Source organism: Hyla sarda, chromosome 7 (assembly GCF_029499605.1).
Source record: "Hyla sarda isolate aHylSar1 chromosome 7, aHylSar1.hap1, whole genome shotgun sequence".
NCBI classification, from domain to species: domain Eukaryota; kingdom Metazoa; phylum Chordata; class Amphibia; order Anura; family Hylidae; genus Hyla; species Hyla sarda.
The window spans coordinates 197,746,882-197,765,482 of record NC_079195.1 but is presented as its reverse complement, the minus strand read 5'-3'; the positions used below and the strand labels follow the sequence as shown (position 1 = coordinate 197,765,482).

The 18,601-nt window shown below is 44.7% G+C and overlaps 1 protein-coding gene across 10 annotated transcripts in view; it reads right to left on the bottom strand.

Annotated features, from left to right (window-relative positions):
• LOC130282987 (tenascin-N-like) overlaps positions 1-18,601 on the bottom strand; it is an 87,868-nt gene that overhangs the window by 19,228 nt on the left and 50,039 nt on the right. For all 10 annotated transcript variants that reach the window (XM_056532065.1, XM_056532066.1, XM_056532064.1 and 7 more), the window contains exons 8-12: positions 8,332-8,595; positions 7,155-7,285; positions 5,502-5,634; positions 2,099-2,250; positions 1,911-2,007 (exon numbers count right to left, since the gene is read on the bottom strand). In XM_056532065.1, the coding sequence (XP_056388040.1) occupies positions 1,911-2,007; positions 2,099-2,250; positions 5,502-5,634; positions 7,155-7,285; positions 8,332-8,595 (777 nt within the window). The remainder of the gene's footprint in view (positions 1-1,910; positions 2,008-2,098; positions 2,251-5,501; positions 5,635-7,154; positions 7,286-8,331; positions 8,596-18,601) is intronic.

Here is an 18,601-nt window from a genome sequence, read left to right as displayed (position 1 = left end):
ATACACACAAAACGCTTTCTCAGGGCACTAGGGCAACAAGATCCGGCAAGGACAGGAAGGAGGAGTGGGTTTTTATACTTTTACACTGATTGGAAAAGATTGGGCCAAGCACCAATTAATGGTGCACTGGCCCTTTAAATGTGAGAGACCCGGCGCACGCGCGCCCTAGAAAGCGGGACCGCGCGCGCCAGGACTGAGCATACGGAGGACGGGGCAGGTGAACAGAACGGGATGCAACCCGCGGGCAGGCACGTCCCGCCGCGTGGATCGCATCCCCGCCGGGGGAATTAGAGCAGCGCTCCCGGTCAGCAAGTCTGACCGGGGCGCTGCGAACAGGAGATGAACGCCGCAAGCGCTCAGGGGGAGGAGAGGGACCCGGAGCGCTCGCCGTTACAATAAATTCATCTGTGTGGCCAGCATATTGAATTATACTATATACTGACCCCACATATTAGTTTATCCGAAACACTGTAACCCTTACATATGAATTTATATTATATACTTGCCCCTACATATAAATTTATTCTATAAACTGTAACCCCCACATATAAATGTATACTATATACTGGACTCCAAATAGGAATGTATGGGGCAGTATATAGTATGATTTCATATGTGGGCTAGCATACAGTATAAATTAATATAGGGGGGCTGTATATAGTATAAATTCAAATGCAGGACCAGTACTATATATACTGTCCCCAAACCTGTTAGTCTGCACCTGCTCCTGATGTTCCCATACAGATGAACATTCGGCATGGCCCCTTTATGGGGAACAGTAAGCAGCAAGACAGCTCTGGTACCGGCTTATCCCTATGTCATGCATCACGCCATCATGCATTGCCCTTGGCACAACACATTATGGGGGAGATTTATCAAAACCTGTTCAAAGGAAAAGTTGCCCAGTTGCCCATAGCAACCAATCAGATCGCTTCTTTCATTTTGCTGAGGCCTTGTTAAAAATGAAAGAAGCGATCTGATTGGTTGCTATGGGCAACTTTTCCTCTATACAGGTTTTGATAAATCTTCCCCATATTATCAGTTTTCAAAGAGATCACCTTTAAAGGGATATTCCCATCTGAGACATTAAAGAGGTTGCCCAACACCTACGTGTGCACATCTCCACACACAGCAAATCAAGCAATCACTGGCTGAGGTGGTCACCACTGTGGCTAGTGATTGACTGGTATTTCCTGTGTGCCATGACATTTACCCACATATTTTGACCAGCAGGGACCGAGCACCCTAAGAATGGCAGTGGCTGGGGATTGGTCAGGTGAGTATCGCGTATTTTTATTTTTTAGCCAACCTAAATTCCTTTCCAAGTGCTTCAAGATACAGTTCCAGACCTGAGCACCTAGGCATACGTTTATAGCTTCAGGATATACAGTGACCCCCCGACCTACAATGGCCCCGACATATGATAATTTCAACATGTAATGGCCTCTCAGAGGCCATCGCATGTTGAAGGCAGCATCAACATACAATGCTTTTGTATGTTGGGGCCATCGCATAAAACCCCGGGGACGCGGCGACAGAGATGGAACGCGACATCCAGGGCATCGGTGACGGTCCGGAGCAGCGGAGACAGGTGAGTTCCTCTACCAGTGGTCTTCAACCGGCGGACCTCCAGATGTTGCAAAACTACAACTCCCAGGATGCCCGGACAGCCAACGGCTGTCCGGGCATGCTGGGTGTTGTAGTTTTGCAACATCTGGAGGTCCGCAGGTTGTAGAACACTGTCCTATACTTTACATTGCACGGATCCCTCAACATGCGATGGTTTCAACAAACGATGGTCGGTTTGGAACGGATTACCATCGTATGTTGAGGGACCACTGTAGCTTCAGACCTGAGCATCTAGACATACGTTTAACTTCACACTGTAATCATTTTCAAGTTTTCCATACCAAGCCAGAATTCATCATTGGGATCTCCAAATCCCTCTCCATATGTCCTCCAGCGCTGGTAGAAGTCAAGCTTCCCATTAGTCCTTCTCTGGAACACCTGCAAAGAGAAGAAAAAAAAGGCCATGAGGGAATTATGTACATAAGGTAAACCTTAGAATTTGCCTAGATGATAAACGTAAAGTACTTACAGTCCATCCACCCCCATCGGTATCCTGGTCACAATACACTCTGACACCTGGTGTGTTGTCTCCTCCAGGGTAGATGGTATATACACCACTTTGTCTGTTGCCGGTAAGTCGGATTTGGCTACAATCCACAGGGAATTTAATTATGTATGCCACTGGAAGAGAAATAAGAGGGAACCACTAAGATGAACAAGCCTATTCAATATATGATAGTAACCATTTAACAAGTAGCAGTTCAGATTTGAATGTATTAATACTTAAAGTGAACCTGTCAGATCCACACAAAAAAAATGTTACTCAGTACCTAATTCTGAATATGTACATGTAATTTTTATGTCTTTATCACCGATGTTTTACAAAAAAATAGCATATTACAGCTGCTCATTGTCTTTTCCATCTTCCAAAAGGGAGGGAGTGTGTTCTTCTCTTGCCTGCACTGTGATGACTTCTCCCTCTCCCTCACTCTGCTGACTCACTGCTCTGGGAGGAGCCTGGCAGCCCTGCTCTGTAACCCTTTTCTCTCTGGTTTTATGCTGCACACACACACAATGATTATTGGAGATTGCCTGTACTCTACCACCAAAGACTTTGTCTAACACAAAATTTGTGTTATTAATGTTTTTTTATGCATACATTTTATATATGTTTCTATGTCATTCATGTGTGTCATCCTTTGCCAGTCCTGTAATGCTGGGACTTGTAGTTTTGGAATGGTTGGAAGTACAGTGTGTTAAGCTATGCGCTCCGGCCTCCCACGCTGGCCGTGAGCGCATGGTCCCCTTACCTTCTGCTGCCGACGGGGCTGGGACTCGCACTGCGGGACGCACCCGCATGCGAGCCCCAGTCCGTCACTCTCCGGGTGTTTCCCCTGCCTCTGCTTCCACCTCTCTGCTTTAAGATTTAAAGGGCCAGTACGCTCATTAGTGTAGCCACCTGTGTCTTGTTGATAAATTCCTCCACCCTCCTCAGTTCTCTGCCGGATCTTTGTTGCCTTGTGCCCTAGAGAAAGCGTTCCTTTGTATTGCCTTGCCGTGTATCAGATCTCCTGCTCTTGTGACCTTGACCTTGCTTCTCTGCCGCTTGCCTTCTGAACTTCTGCTACGTCCCGACTACGCTACTGTGCTGCCTGCCCTGACCTACAGCTATCCTGACTACGAGTTGTCTCATCCCTTCTGTGCTTCGCATCTCCTCAGCCGCCTGTGTGGTCGAGCCGTTGCCGGGGGTTACGACCTGGGTGTTGCCTGCAGCAGCAAGCCCATCCTGCTTTGCGGCAGGCTCTGGTGAAGACCAGCGGCACCTTAGACTCCGTTCCCTGGCACGGTCCGAGTCATCTGCCACACAGGTCCAGCGGATCCACATACACCGGAGTTCCTGTCTTCAGAAACGTGAGTGTTGCACAGTGTTTGGATAACTCTTTTTGAAGCAGTGTTGCCTTCAGCTGTGTGCTTACAGCTTTTGCAAAACTACAACTCCCAGCATGCCCAGACATCATGTGACTGTCCAGGCATGATTATAGTTGTAGTTTTGCAACAGCTGGAGGCACATGTTTAGTAAAACTCTGAGTTACAGCAGTGTTGCTGTTGCAGGCTGTGTTCCTCCTGCAGCCTTGTCAATCAGTCCTCTCATGTCCATGACCTTTAGACACGCTCATGCTGCTGTGGGACGCATCAGTGTCCCAAGAGGTATGAGGACCCCTAGTGGTGGGATTTTCAAAGGCAGATTTCTTCAATTGGTACTCTGGTGGAAAACTTTTTTTTTTTCAAATCAACTGGTGCCAGAAAGTTAAACAGATTTGTAAATTACTTCAATTTAAAAATCTTATTCCTTCCAGTACTTATCAGCTGCTGTATGCTCCAGAAGAAGTTGAGCAGTTCTTTTTAGTCTGACTACAGTGCTTTCTGCTGCCACCTCTGTCCAAGTCAGGAACTGTCCAGAGAAGGAGAGGTTTACTATGGGATTTGCTCCTACTCTGGACAGTTCCTGACAGAGACAGAGGTGACAGTAGAGACAGTCAAAGAATAAACTCAACTTCCTCTGGAGCATACAGCAGCTGAAAAAGTACTGGAAGAATTACCTAATTTTTCGCCGTATAAGACGCACTTTTTCTTCCCCAAAACTCGGGGGGGAAAAGTTGGTGCGTCTTATAAGGCGAATACACACCTATCGCGGCGGTCCCTGCGGCCATCAACGGGTAATACAGGACATCACCGATCGTGGTGATGCCCTGTATTAACCCTTCAGATGCAGCAATCAAAGCTGACCGCCGTGTCTGAAGCGAAAATAACACTAACCCGGCTGTTCAGTCGGGCTGTTCGGGACCGCCACGGTGAAATTGCGGTGTCCCGAACAGCTTACAGGACACCGGAAGGGACCTTAACTGCCTCCTCGGTGGCTGCTCCGTGCCGGGATCCCCTGCATGGCCGGCGCTCTCCTTCGTCGTCATTACGTCGTCGCGCACGCCGTCCCGTCATCCAATAGGAGCGGCGTGTGTAGCGACATGCGTAGCGACGTGCGTAGGGACGTGCGTAGGGACGTGCGTAGCGACGTCATGGCAACTACGGAGAGAGAGGATACCGGGCAGCAGAGACGTTCTGGAGCAACGGGGACACCCCGGGGATGCGGCGACAGCGATGAAGGGCGACATCCAGGGCAGCGGTGACGAGCGGTGATGGGTACGGAGTGGCGAGGACACGTGAGTACTACCTCCTATACAAGTGGTCTTCAACCTGCGGACCTCCAGATGTTGCAAAACTACAACTCCCAGCGTGCTCAGACAGCCAACGGCTGTCTGGGCATGCTGGGAGTTGTAGTTTTGCAACATCTGAAGGTCCGCAGGTTGAAGATCACTGTCCTATACTTTACATTGCATTTTGTTCAGAATCTTTCTTTTCTAGATTTTTATCCTATAAAATTAGGTACGTCTTATATGCCGGAGCGTCTTATATGAGGAAAAATACGGTAAGATTTGTTTTTAATAGAAGTCATTTACAAAATTATTTAACTTTCTGGAGCCAGTTGATAAATAATATCAACTTTCTGGAGCCAGTTGATAAAAAATAAAATGTTTTCCACCAGAGTACCCCTTTAATAAAATGTGAACTTTTTAAAGTAAGTATATTGGAAAAACTATTGTTTTGCCAAGATATACAACATACAAAATGTTTTTATGGTAATGGTAATAAAATATTTTACATTATATAACATTTAAAAAAATGCAAACATATAGAGTATACAAGAATAACAACCTAGTGTAGCTAACAAATACTCATGTACATTTTCAAAATAGCTTTCTTAGTCACCAACTGGTGAAAAGTGGCATTTTATATGTTACAAAGCCATATTTTCTGACTTGGGTGAATTTAGTGATGGTGTTTTTAGTATATAAATCATCTTAGTGAATCCTTACCAGTGATAAACATGGTGGTGGCTTGTCTGCTCTTTCGTTCTCCTTTGTATGCCCTCAAGAAGACATTGTACTGGGATCCTCTCTGAAGACCTTTCAACTCATAACTCTTGCTTGAAGCATCTAATTCAATCTCCTATAATGGACAGATAAATCCATTGTTACTGTTGAAAACACAAAAAACACTACAGAACCAACATGATAAAGCTAGAGGTAAAGAATTCCCAACAGATGGTCTGGAAACCTACCATTTGTCATTGAATTATTTGTACCACTTTTAAAATGTCTGAAAGATGGGGGCTTATTTTATAGAAAATATTGAGCAGTTTGTTCCTAGATCCAACATTTCCTTAAGATATCACTATAGGACTATGGTCACACAGTGTAAAATGAAAGCAAAAATACTGCAGTAAATAGGCAGCATGTTATCATGTGTTCCACGTCAGTGCACACACATAGTATAAAAAAAAACTGCAGTAACTTCAATGTTGAAATTACTTTTGTTGAAAGTATTTTTTATGGTAAAATGAAGGATGCCATTACAAAGTACAATTGGTCCGATAAAAGAACAAGCCTTCATTTGGCTCTGTTGATGGAAAAATAAAAGAGTTATGGCACTTAAAAGATGAGGAAGAAAAATCAAAAATGCTAATCACGTAAATTGGCAGCATCATCAAGGGGTTGAGCACCAAACTAATGTTGAAGGGTGAATATTCACTTATTGTCTAAGCAGAGAACACGTCACCCAATCATTAAATCTAAAAAGTTTCCCAATGGGATCACTTGAAGGCGGTACCACCTGCTTGTAGTTTACAGTCATGTAAACATCTAAATCCAAAAATATAGACCGTAAAAAAACATCTTTAATACTTTTCCATCTCAATGATATCTCTCAGTGTTGAAATCCACCCTCTTCCGACATCATTAAGTGGATATTAAAGCCTTACTAAACAAACTCGGCTCGTATTCCTCCATCTGGCATTGCAGTAATTACCTTTACTGCAGACTTTTAGATGCGCTCTAGCATGTTTTGCTCAATCATATATTTTATGTTACTGTACATAAACCAGGCTTTAGATTCTGAAATGAAACCATTGCCAGTTAAGTACGGCTCAACATTATTTGTTTATGTCCAAACGCTCGTGTGCTGTGTTTATACGGGCAATAAATGATGAAAAACTTTCTGCAGATGCAGTGAGTGTTGCAAAAAAAGGCTTATGCACAAAGCATGCATGGCCCTCAATGTACGGTCATAGCAAATAGAGCTGGAAGAGGTCACACCAGTGTTTCCCAACCAGGATGTCACCAGCTGAGATAAAACTACAGCTCAACTTCAAATTGACTTCTATGGGAGAGTTTTCTAGGCATCCTCTGTGACCAATGCAAAGGTCATTACAAAGCAGCCATCTATTGTGAATGGCCTGATCCCTTATCATCTATATACAGGTGAAACATTTCACAGAAATCCTTTTCCAATAGCATCCATAAAGGCCAAGCAAATTCTATGGGGCCCGACTGCGGTTGTGTGATCTGAAAACTGAACTGCAAGATGTCAAGACCATTTAAGAACATAATTTGTCGATAGGAGGAAAATAAGAGAAAACATAATCATAAATTCTTCAAAGATATGTTAAATATAAAACTTTCATTCTTTACCTGACGGTTGCCATCTCCATCCTCATAGGTAAGTATGTAACCATCTATCTGAGCAATAGGAGGAGTCCAGGTCAAGGTGGCTTCTGTCTGTAAAATTCCAGAGGCCTCAAGATTTTTGGGTGCATCAATGTCTAGAGGAGAACACATAAAATATTATAGTATAAGAAAAGCCTCCTAGAGATAGAAGGAAGTTTTCAACTCAAAGCCATAAATGAAGAGATTTATATTATGACACTCTTGCCTACCCTCCAAGGACATCTGGGGACACTCTCCCAGATACCCAGAAGGGTACCCGGAAGTGCTCAAATTGTCTGCATTGTAGTCTTCTTCCAGCTGTGTCATGAATAAGGGACCACTTAGGTTTGGTCTAAAGGGTTTAGGGATCAGAGGATATGCAGATCTGAAGTGTAGTGGCCATAAAGAGTGCTGGTCATGAAAGGTGTTAGGGTCTAATTCAATGGAGGTTTTGCAGGTTTTGTTTCCTCTGGATAAAAGGCCAATAATATTATTTATTGTTAAGAATATATATGGTTTTAAATGGCTCAAAGGTGTAGCTTCACTTAAAATGTGTTTTGGGTACGTGTTGTCAGGGCTGGTGCAGGGATTTTTGCCACCCTAGGCAAAAGCTAATTTTTCCGCCCCTTGACTCCTCCCATTGGCCTGTCCTTTGACACTCCCCACCTTACTACTGGGGTGACACCCTGTAATAAACCTCTTCCCCATGTAATCTCCTTACTACTGAAAGCAGTACTGCTCTGAGGCAGACAGGCATGATTGTGCAGGAGCGCCATCACTGCACACTGTCACAGAGGGGTAGCTGATGTATGGAGGTGCACGCACTGTCAGGATGCCGGACCTAGCCTGAGTAATTGCGCCTCTCCGCCTTGGATGATCGTTGCATGCAGCGGTGGCCATAAGATTCTCTAGCAGGCTGTATCAATAATTTCAGTGTACAGAAAGTTATGGTGGAGGGGGTGGTGGGGCTGCTGGTTGAGCCAGTGGTTCATGCTGGTTGTCTAACTTTCTTGCAGTGGGCAAAGTGGCACACACCCCCCATCAAGAGGGCGCTATAGGCGGCTGCCTATCTTGCAGAGCCGGCCCTACGTGTTGCTATAATTGTGATGCTATCTTCTTTGTATGGACAGCTATAACTAAGTTGGAACACACCAAATCTCACCTGTTATGGCCGAAACAGTGGCTCTCTTACTCTTCTTGCTTCCTTTTTCTGACCAAATGTTGAATATGTACTCCATGCCAGGGGTGAGGCCTGTCAAGAAAGTGGTGGTCTTGTCTTTGCCCACAGCCATCTCCTCGCTTTGTCCATCCAGTGATGTGTAGGTCAATATGTAGCGATCGATCTGAGCTCGGGCAGCCTCCCAGGACAGGCTGGCAGTGTCTTCACCCACATCTGTGGTCACCAGGTTTTTAGGGCCATCAATTCCTAAAAGATATTTGTTCATTGTTAGTCCATTCTCCCATTTACTACATTTGAAATTTTTGGCGCACTTAAAGCCACCGACGTTTCCTCAGAAGCTACACCTGTTTAACTGAGAACATGCCCCCTTTTCACCCTTGACGGAACAGTGTGTACAGTTAAATCAGTCATATCAGACAGTTTTTTGGCAATATTGCACTAACTTAGCGCCAAAATTCTGGCACATTTGCAATAGTACATCTGGACCACTGTTCTCATTTCCCGGTGTGCTGAGAACAGAACATTACTCCTTCTTTGTACTCATGAATGTTTTTCTAAATATTATTTTATACACCTTTTCCATTGCCTTAGCCATTGTGTCCGGCTTATCACCATGAACACCTAATAAAGCTTTCATTTTCCACATCTTTTCACATAAGTTATGTTTTTATGTGCTTTACAACTCCATTATGAATCAAATTATGAAAAAGAACATAAAAGTCTGCGATATATATACCAACGTACATAAAAACTTGCACTATGAATATAAATAGGCCTTCAACTAAGTGATTTACTCTTGATAATACACACATTTTAATATAGTTCAAAATAACTCTGGCAGCACTGAAATGAAATTCTAATACAAAGTCACTTAAAGGGGAACTCTGCCCCTAGGCATCTTATCCCTTATACAAAGGATAGGGGATAAGATGTCTGATCGTGGGGGTCCCGCCGCTGGGAACCCCTGCGATCCCTCCTGCAGCACCACTGTCATCTTGTGCACGGAGCGAAGATCGCTCTGTGCACAAGATGATAGGGGGTGCTGCAGGAAAGATCCCGGGGGTTCACAGTGGCGGGACCCCCGCAATCAGACATCTTATCCCCTATCCTTTGGATAGGCGATAAGATAGATGCCTAGGGGCGAAGTAACCCTTTAAGTATATTGGGGGAGATTTATCAAAACCTGTCCAGAGGAAAGGTTGCCCAGTTAACCATAGCAACCAATCAGATCGCTTCTTTCATTTTTAACAAGGCCTCTGCAAAATGAAAGAAGCGATCTGATTGGTTGCTATGGGCAACTGGACAACTTTTCCTTTGCACAGGTTTTAATAAATCTCCCCCATCATTTTTTTAATCCATTCCATTGATCACACTACAATATCGTTAGAGAAGATCCTATCTATAGGTGTTCATACACATTACAGCAAACTCAACCGATTCCATCAATTCTGGAAGGTCAAAGCAACTGTTTTAGGTGTATGAGGTGTGCTGGCCCTCCCTTGTAGAAGATAATGAGGTAAAGAGGGATGGAGCATACTGACTTTGATGGTTTGGGTCACATCCCAGACAATGGACTCTCAATGGACAAAATGCTTGGCACAGGCAAAGCTGAGATGCAGAGTTTAAGGACTCCTATAGTTAGCACGTTTAACCTCTTCAAGCTGGGAGTGAGGAAGGTGCTGCAATAGGATTCTGGGGTTACAGATTGGCAATGTTTGTGCAGTAGACTGGGATATGGTCAATCGGGGTATCACCAGAAAAGCAGTTTTTAGAGGAAGAGAGAAACACAGACAGGTAACCAATAGACATAAACAGGAGTAGCACTAAAGGTACCAGACAGATAAACCAATAGATGAGGCATGAACATAGTGAAGAACAACCAGCCCAAAGTCATTAAAGTGATTATCCAGGATCAGAAAAACCAAGCTAATTTCTTCCAAAAACTGTGTCACATCTGTCCCCATGCTGTGTTTGGTATTGCAGCTAAGTTTCATTAAGGTGAATGGAGCCAAGTTGTAATACCACACACAACCTGGGGACAGACGTGACACTGTTTTTGGAAGAAATTGGCTCTGTTTTTCTATTCATGGATAACCCATGGATGGAAAGCAAATGTAGCACAGGATAGCTGGGGAGCACAATAACTGGGTAAGGAAAGCATGTTTCTCAATCATCCAGTTGCATTTTGCAGCAAGTAGTCATAAATGAACAGCCAGGCCAAGGTCTTCAGGAGGGGGCAGTGGCTATGGCACTGAAAACAAAAGCAGGCATGAAGCGAGACGCAACTGACTGTGTGGTGGGCCAGTATGGGAGGGTGTTTCCCCATACTTCTCCTGTCCTATATGGCAGAGGCTCTCCATGTCCCCAGGGCACCCTTTATGTATCATCACCTGTGTATATAAGTTGTAATATTAATAATGTACTGTTTCTTTAATTGTTATACCATGTGATTGTTACCGTGGAGGCACTAGTGACCAGGTGACCCCCCCAAGTGACCTATGGGCTCCTTGCACAGCCCCCCTATATAAACAGGGGAGGGGCTGCAATTTCTCTCTTGTTCCTGAGGTCCAGTGCAGTCAAGACATGTTACAGAGTGTGTCTAGAGCATTGGAGGCCTTAAGCCTAAAGTCTGCAGCAGCCTGTCAATTGCATGTAAGCTAAAGTCATCTAATTGTCAGTCATCAAGTCAGTCAAGTCAAGTCTACTGTTTAGTCACCGTGGCCTGCACCAAAGTCTGTCTAACTACTGCAAGTCCCAGCAAGCCTGCGAGGTCCCCCTGTGTCACTGGTCGCCTCCTTGGCATATTGGCTGTACTGCATAGATTGTGTCCTCTGTCTACCCTCAGTAAAGCTACAGATTGTCCATAACTCTAGGACCAGAAGTATTACCTTCGGGTGGTTAAGGCTAAACCATGCCCTGGCGTCACGACAAGAAGGGGGTTAATGACATCTGCCCCTTGGGTTATAACATCTACCCTGCACCTCACACCCCGCCGCCACAACAGAAAGGAAGGAGAGGAAGAAACACAAACTGTCTAGCTACCCGATGCAGTTTTCGACTTGAACCATGGCTACCAATAGAGACCCAGCGTTGGATCAGGGAGCTGTAACAAACTCATGGTAGATAAGATGCTGCCGGAGGTGCCTAGCTACAGCTTAATCTACAGTATTAAGTTCAATATGAACACAATGGCTGCATTAAATCTGAATTACTAAGGATTTACTGACCTTGTTGTTACAGTATATTTGAAGTAAATAGTGAATATATCGGTGGAAAAATTCTGCCAGATATCAACATTGTACATCCATGTGTTTTTGTAAAGGAATTTACTGGCAAATCTCAGTTCTAGTATCCATTACGTTTGATATTGGTGGAGAAATAAATCTGACTTGTGCATGGATGATGTTAATCTACCCAGCCTTTAGGGAATAAACTCACACATAGAGATAGGCTGAACATGTTCTTTACTGAGATAAGCAGACATCATTACAATAAAACCTAGCGCATTCGAAAGACTGGTGACACGTGAAGTATGATAAAATGTGTATGTCATGTTCAGTCATGTCACCGGTGGATGAACAGGCAGGATATTTTCTCTAACAAAATATTCATCTTGACTGTGCAAAAGAAATTAACCCTCTTCATTTTACCCATTTGTAGTACCTGTGTTCAGATTTTTGCATAGATGGGCAGATGCCAGTCCTGCTGTACTTTGGTATATCTCTATGGGAGAGCCTAAGATAACTGAACAGCTCTCCCATAGAGATATATGGACGTTGTGATGCGCCGCTCCTGGGGAGAGTCGGGCCCATACAGGAAATCATGGGGGAATGCCAGCGGTCGGACACCCCGCGACCTTAAACTTATCCCCTATCCTGCGGATAGGGAATAAGATTTTTGGTATGACATCATATCTCCTTTAAAGTGGACCTGTCCGCAGAAAAACATGGGTGTAAATAAGTGTGGTATCCCGTACCGGATTGTATCCGTTACCTTTTGGTGAGGTCCCCAAAGTCCCTAGTTACAGTTGGGGTCCTCATCTATAGCTAGCCCCTTGTCACCCCTTCAATAGTTGAAATTATTCACAATTAATGTGTAAATATGTAAATAAAGTATATTTACCTTGTAGCGTCGCAGGACCTGCGGGTCACGTGATGCGTTCCAAAACTCTATGGTTTATGGTTCAAGGACCTTTGGAGGAAGTCAGGTGATCACCCACTATGCATTGTAACGGTGAGTGACAGCTGACTCGGACCAATCCAAAACGGCCCTGCCCATATAAGGGAGCGGCTCTTTCCTCATGGGCTGCTGATAGAGGAGGATTTGCGCAGCTGTCGTCAGCAGTGACTAGGCCCAAGCCTTGCGGCAACAGGCATCTTACAGAACTGTGAGTTATTTCAATCCCTCTTAAGTCTGCAAGATCACCGGACCTAAACAGACCCCTAAATCCGGACGGATCTCTGCATCATCCATAATTCTAATAACCTCTTGGATAAGCTAATAGTCCGCGGCATCTGTCAATCACTGCCGTATTACCTAGAGACTGTATTGCTAAGACTGTTGCTGTTAATTGGATGTACTGCAAGTACTTCAGTAAAGTTCATACAAGTTCAAGTTCCTCTCTATTGTGTACCTTCATTCATTTAAGCACGCACCTATCATTTTTGGGAAGGGTGGCGATAGGCCGAAGATTTACCACAGCGTATTAACCCCCACCCTGGCGTCACGAGTGACAGGGATTAAATTAACCCCTCATCTACTGAAGCAACACCCCCAACAACACTACACCCCCCAAGGCAGTGGTTCTTAACCTTGTTGGAGGTACTGAACCCCATTATTTTCTTATGCGCATTCACCGAACCCCTCTTAATTGGAAAAATAAAATATGATTTTTTCAAATTAAAAACATAGGAGGTATATATTTAAGTATATATTTATACATAGGTGCCCAAAATGAACAAAACCATAAAGAACAGGGAACAAAACCATGAAAACATGATTTTCACACAAAAACATAATGAATATTTACTGCAAATCAGTGTGACTTCTGCTGTTGTCTTTCAGAGACCAGATCATAAATGCGCAACTTTACCTTGGCAAGTGCCACTCTCGCAACAATGGCAGTGTTCCCCCACATTAAGCAGGCAGTGTTCCCTCAGATTAGGCAGGCAGTGTTCCCCCACATTAGGCAGACAGAGTTCCCCCCACATTAGACAGGCAGTGTTCCCCCCACATTAGGCAGGCAGTGTTCCCCCCACATTAGGCAGGCAGTGTTCCCCCCACATTAGGCAGGCAGTGTTCCCCCATATTAGGCAGACAGAGTTCCCCCACATTAGGCAGGCAGTGTTCCCCCACATTAGGCTGGCAGTGTTCCCCCACAGTAAGCAGGCAGTGTTCCCCCACATTAGTCAGACAGAGTTCCCCCACATTAGGCAGGCAGTGTTCCCCCCACATTAGGCAGGCAGTGTTCCCCCACACATTAGGCAGGCAGTGTTTCCCCACATTAGGCAGGCAGTGTTCCCCCACATTAGGCAGGCAGTGTTCCCCTACATTAGGCAGGCAGTGTTCCCCCACATTATGTAGGCCAGTGGTCTTCAACCTGCGGACCTCCAGATGTTGCAAAACAACAACTCCCAGCATGCCCGGACAGCCGTTGGCTATTCGGGCATGCTGGGAGTTGTAGTTTTGCAACATCTGGAGGTCCACAGGTTGAAGACCACTGATGTAGGCAGTGTTCCCCCGCAGACATACAGCCTCCAGCTGTATACAGTGTATGGCTGGAGGCTGTATGCCTGTGTACTGTCCACTTCAGTGCTCTGACCACTGCTTTGGCTATAGCAGTAGGTCTCGGGACCCGTGGTCGGAGCACCGAGGATGACGTGCCGTGCGCGTCTTCCTCCTTCTCTATCCTCCGGTCCTCAGCGCCTTTGTTTCCATGGGCGCACGTACGGGACGTCAGTGATGCCCCGGCGTACGCTATGTCCCGATGGCCCTGCGTTTTTAAACTTAACGCAGGGCCATGGGGAGTTAATAGTGATGGGGGAATTGCCCCGTCGCTACAGGACGGGCAAACAACGGCTCTGCTCGGGGCCCCAAGCAATTGCTTGGTTTGCCTGTCCTGTTGCGACCACCCCCGCCGAACCCCCGGGACTGACTCACTGAACCCCTGGGGTTCGATCGAACCCAGGTTAAGAACCACTGCCCCAAGGCTTACCATATAAGTCCATGGCCTATCTAGGTACAGCCAGATAGGGCTGTTCATTAAGATTCCTGGAATGCCTTTTTTTTATCTCCATAGTCCTTTCTAGTGCCGAGATAAAAGATTTTTTTGTCATTATGCAAATGAGGCTTAGAGCCTCCCCAGCGTGGCAAGAGCCTAGATAAGTCCAGCTCATATCCTCTTTATCTAGTGGCTATCAGTAATATGAGGTAGGTAGATGCAAGCGGGGCTGGGGGTTGTAAGAAAGAAGACATGGGCTCTTGCTATGCTGGAGAATGCTCACTGGGCTTTTACGCCTTATTTGCAAAATGGCAAATAGGCTTATATCTGGGCACTGGAAAGGACTACAGAGAGAAAAAAAAAAGGATACACCTGGAATCATAATGACCAGTCCTTTCTAGCCATGGGGTTATTTAGACCCTTGTTTTCCTGCTGACAGATCCACATTAAGTAGGCTAAATGGTATTGGGTAGACATGGTAGACCAACTGTGACCCAATGGGCCGCATTAAGTTGGCTTCACATCCCATTTGGGTTGTATGTTGCCAATATACATCAGGATGCCAACAAAAAAAAAGTATGCCATTGTATGAAGTGGCATGCCTATAGCAGGCCCTTTGATTTTAAGGAACCAAACATGACTATGTTTGGTTCCTTAAAATCAAAGGGCCTGCTACTAGTGAATCTGTTTAGACTATTTTATTTTGTGGGACTCAAATGCATGGGAAACTTCACTTGCGAGTGGTATGAAAAAAAAGTTTGGGAAATAGGCCGAACATAGTCACTAGCAAACTACATTTGATCCATTACAGTCTAAAGGGATACGACACAGTATACATCAACATAATTTTTTTCCATTGTCATATTGTATACCAGTTAGCTGACCGAATATGTGTATGTGGTTTTCTTACTGCTGGCTATTCCCAGTTGCCTAAGTGACCCAACCAACATTCCTACCATGGCCGATATACAATGCTACCATGATACAGACAGTAGGGCAGGAATGAGCACAATTATTATTCTTAGTGTTCCGAAATCTGTTTTCTCTTCACTATTTAAACATCTGTCGCCCGACAAAAGAATACAATGAGAAGTTGTCACAAAGGCGACAGATCCCCTTTCAGCAATTTCCGTGCTTCATCATAAAACAGCTCAGACAAGCGCCGCGGCTTCTTATTCTATTATAATTTCCTAGTTTTATTATGCAGCAGTTTTCTTAATTGAATTAATCATAGCTAGTGTATTTACATGGCTGCCTGGAGTATATAAAAGAAAATAATGAGGATTGTTTAGTGCCGCAGAGACATCACGCTGTACCGAGAAAAAAAACTTCTACTGCACAGATAGGGTTAAAAGATACATAATTCAAGGATTTATGGATTGTCAGAGATGGGAAAGCACAAATAATGAAATATACAAGTCTGCAGAATAAGCTATATTTATCCAAGTGATGTACAAGGCGGCCTGATGCTGATATATACGCTACGATACCCATGAGTACTTGTGTGCCCTGAAATAGATATTGAAAATAAGGCATTTTCAGTTAGTGCTTGCTGGGTAAATAAATAATACTGTTTAATGAGGAATCAGAGAGAAGCTGGGAATCATGGCTCTCAACAGATCCCTATCTAAATTTACATGAAGGGAGATAAAAAGAAATGGATGTCCATGTAACGGCTCCGCCATGATTTGTATATGTAGGAATGTAAATGTCATATTTTAGGTCTTACCGTACACTCATGTAATATTCATCGGTGACACTTGCTCAGAGAGTGTGTGACAGGTCGTAATATAAATATCCTGCTCGTATACTGATTAGACCGGCGAACACATTCCGCAAGGACTGTCAATGGCAAAGAATGATTGCGCGGGTGATGAAGTGCTTGTTTGATCAATGGATTGAAGGAGCATTTGTGTCATTTGGTGATTGTGCAAATAAATCACTGATAAAGTCAGAAAATGATTATGAGAGTAAAGAAATGATTGTATAATCCAACCCAGGGTCAGATCTACAAGTACTCAGAGCCCACTTCACTCCAAGTCTCTGCAATGGAACTACAAACTCTATTTCTGCATATATTTACACCCCTAAAGAGTCCCATAGTGATGTCACTGCAAAAGAATCAATGAAAATGCTGTCCAATCAGTTGGCATCATGTTGGATAGCAGGTCGAGCTGAGCACAATGACATATCATTTGTGGGAAAATATTTAGTATATTATTAAATTATTTAAATATCTACTCATTCTAGGCTTAGGAGTCCAGTGGGCGGTCCTAATCAGTGACTGACCTCTATTTCACGCACTGAAGTCATAAACTCAGAATATTCAGATTAAGGGTCCATTCACACACAGTATTCTGCACAGATTGAAATCTGCAGCAGAAAATCCTGCGCATCAAATCTGCGCAGAATACTGTAAGTGTGAATAGACCATAAAAGAGAACGATGCTGCTAAATAATATAGGTTGTAGTGCTGCAGTATATTCACCTCTACCTGGGTACTGCTAGTTTAAATGTGTCTTGAGAGAATCTGTTGTCTGCAATTCCCATTCCAAACTGCTGACACTGTTAGATAGCTGTTAGGGCAAGGAGACATATGATACCTTTCATATATCTTTCTGTGCTTCCATAATATAGAAAAATGCTTTTATTCTCCTATGCAAAATGTCAGAGAGGTGCCCTCCCCCCCAGCCCCTGAAGTGCTGAGGGTTGAAACACCTCCTCCTGATTAACCATCAGCTGGAAGCCAAGCCCTGTTTCCAAATCTCATACCTGCACACAATCGTTATATGCTGCACAGGAACAAGATTTGGGAACAGGGCTCGGCTTACAGCTGACTGTAAATCAGTCAGGTACGGGAATAGGAGACTGAGCAAGAAGACATTTCAGATCTTAGGACTTTAAGGTTTTAGGACTGCCTCCTTGACTCTCTGGGCCAGAGAATAAAAGCATTTTCTATGTTTCAGCATTTTAAACTGGAAGATTCCCTTTAACATGTACTATATTACTTTCTACTACTTAGTATGTGCATACACTTACCTATATAATCCACATGCCCTAACAAGCTGCTAGAAACCTCTTGAAAGGTCTATGGCTGGTGTACCCAAGTCCATCCCTTTCTTTCCATAGGCCCCAGAGAGCTGAGCTGATCCCTGCAGACTGTAGTCTGTGCAGTCTTGACCTGACCAGGAAATAACATGGAGCTCTTGTGAGCTCGTCCCTGCCAGCAAGCCTGCTGTGCCAAATATAAGTTACCCTGGCTCTGCCAGAGGATACTGTTCCTGTTGCATTTCTACCCACGTCAGATCTTGAATGAAGAAACTTACACTTACAAACTACTTCAGGACAAACTGAAGGAGTATCTACTAAAACCCATGTTTTGACGCTGAAAGGGAGATCTGTCTTCAGCCAGAAAAGAGAAGGTGAACAAGGGCTCTTCTGCTTCCACTAGATTCGTAGTGGGCCAGTGCAGCGGAATTATCATGATGTCGCCACAACCTTTACCACCTTTGCCACGCAATCGAGTATCATGAGTAACAAAAGTATTTACCACGGTGAGCCAAGCTGTGACTACCCTCATACATACAGACCCCTATTACAAAAGCTGCTGAGACGATGAGACGACAGACCCCCCCCCCCCCCCAGGGATCAGACACTTAGCCTTTAACCTATGGATAGGGGAAACGTGGAATACCCCTTTAACTACTGAGTGAATTTGACTACAGGTATGTGGCCATTGCTGTCACGATGCCGGCTGGCAGGTAGTGGATCCTCTGTGCCAGAGAGGGATTGGCGTGGACCGTGCTAGAGGATCGGTTCTAAGTCACTACTGGTTTTCACCAGAGCCCGCCGCAAAGCGGGATGGTCTTGCTGCGGCGGTAGTGACCAGGTCGTATCCCCTAGCAACGGCTCAACCTCTCTGGCTGCTGAAGATAGGCGCGGTACAAGGGAGTAGACAGAAGCAAGGTCGGACGTAGCAGAAGGTCGGGGCAGGCAGCAAGGATCGTAGTCAGGGGCAACGGCAGGAGGTCT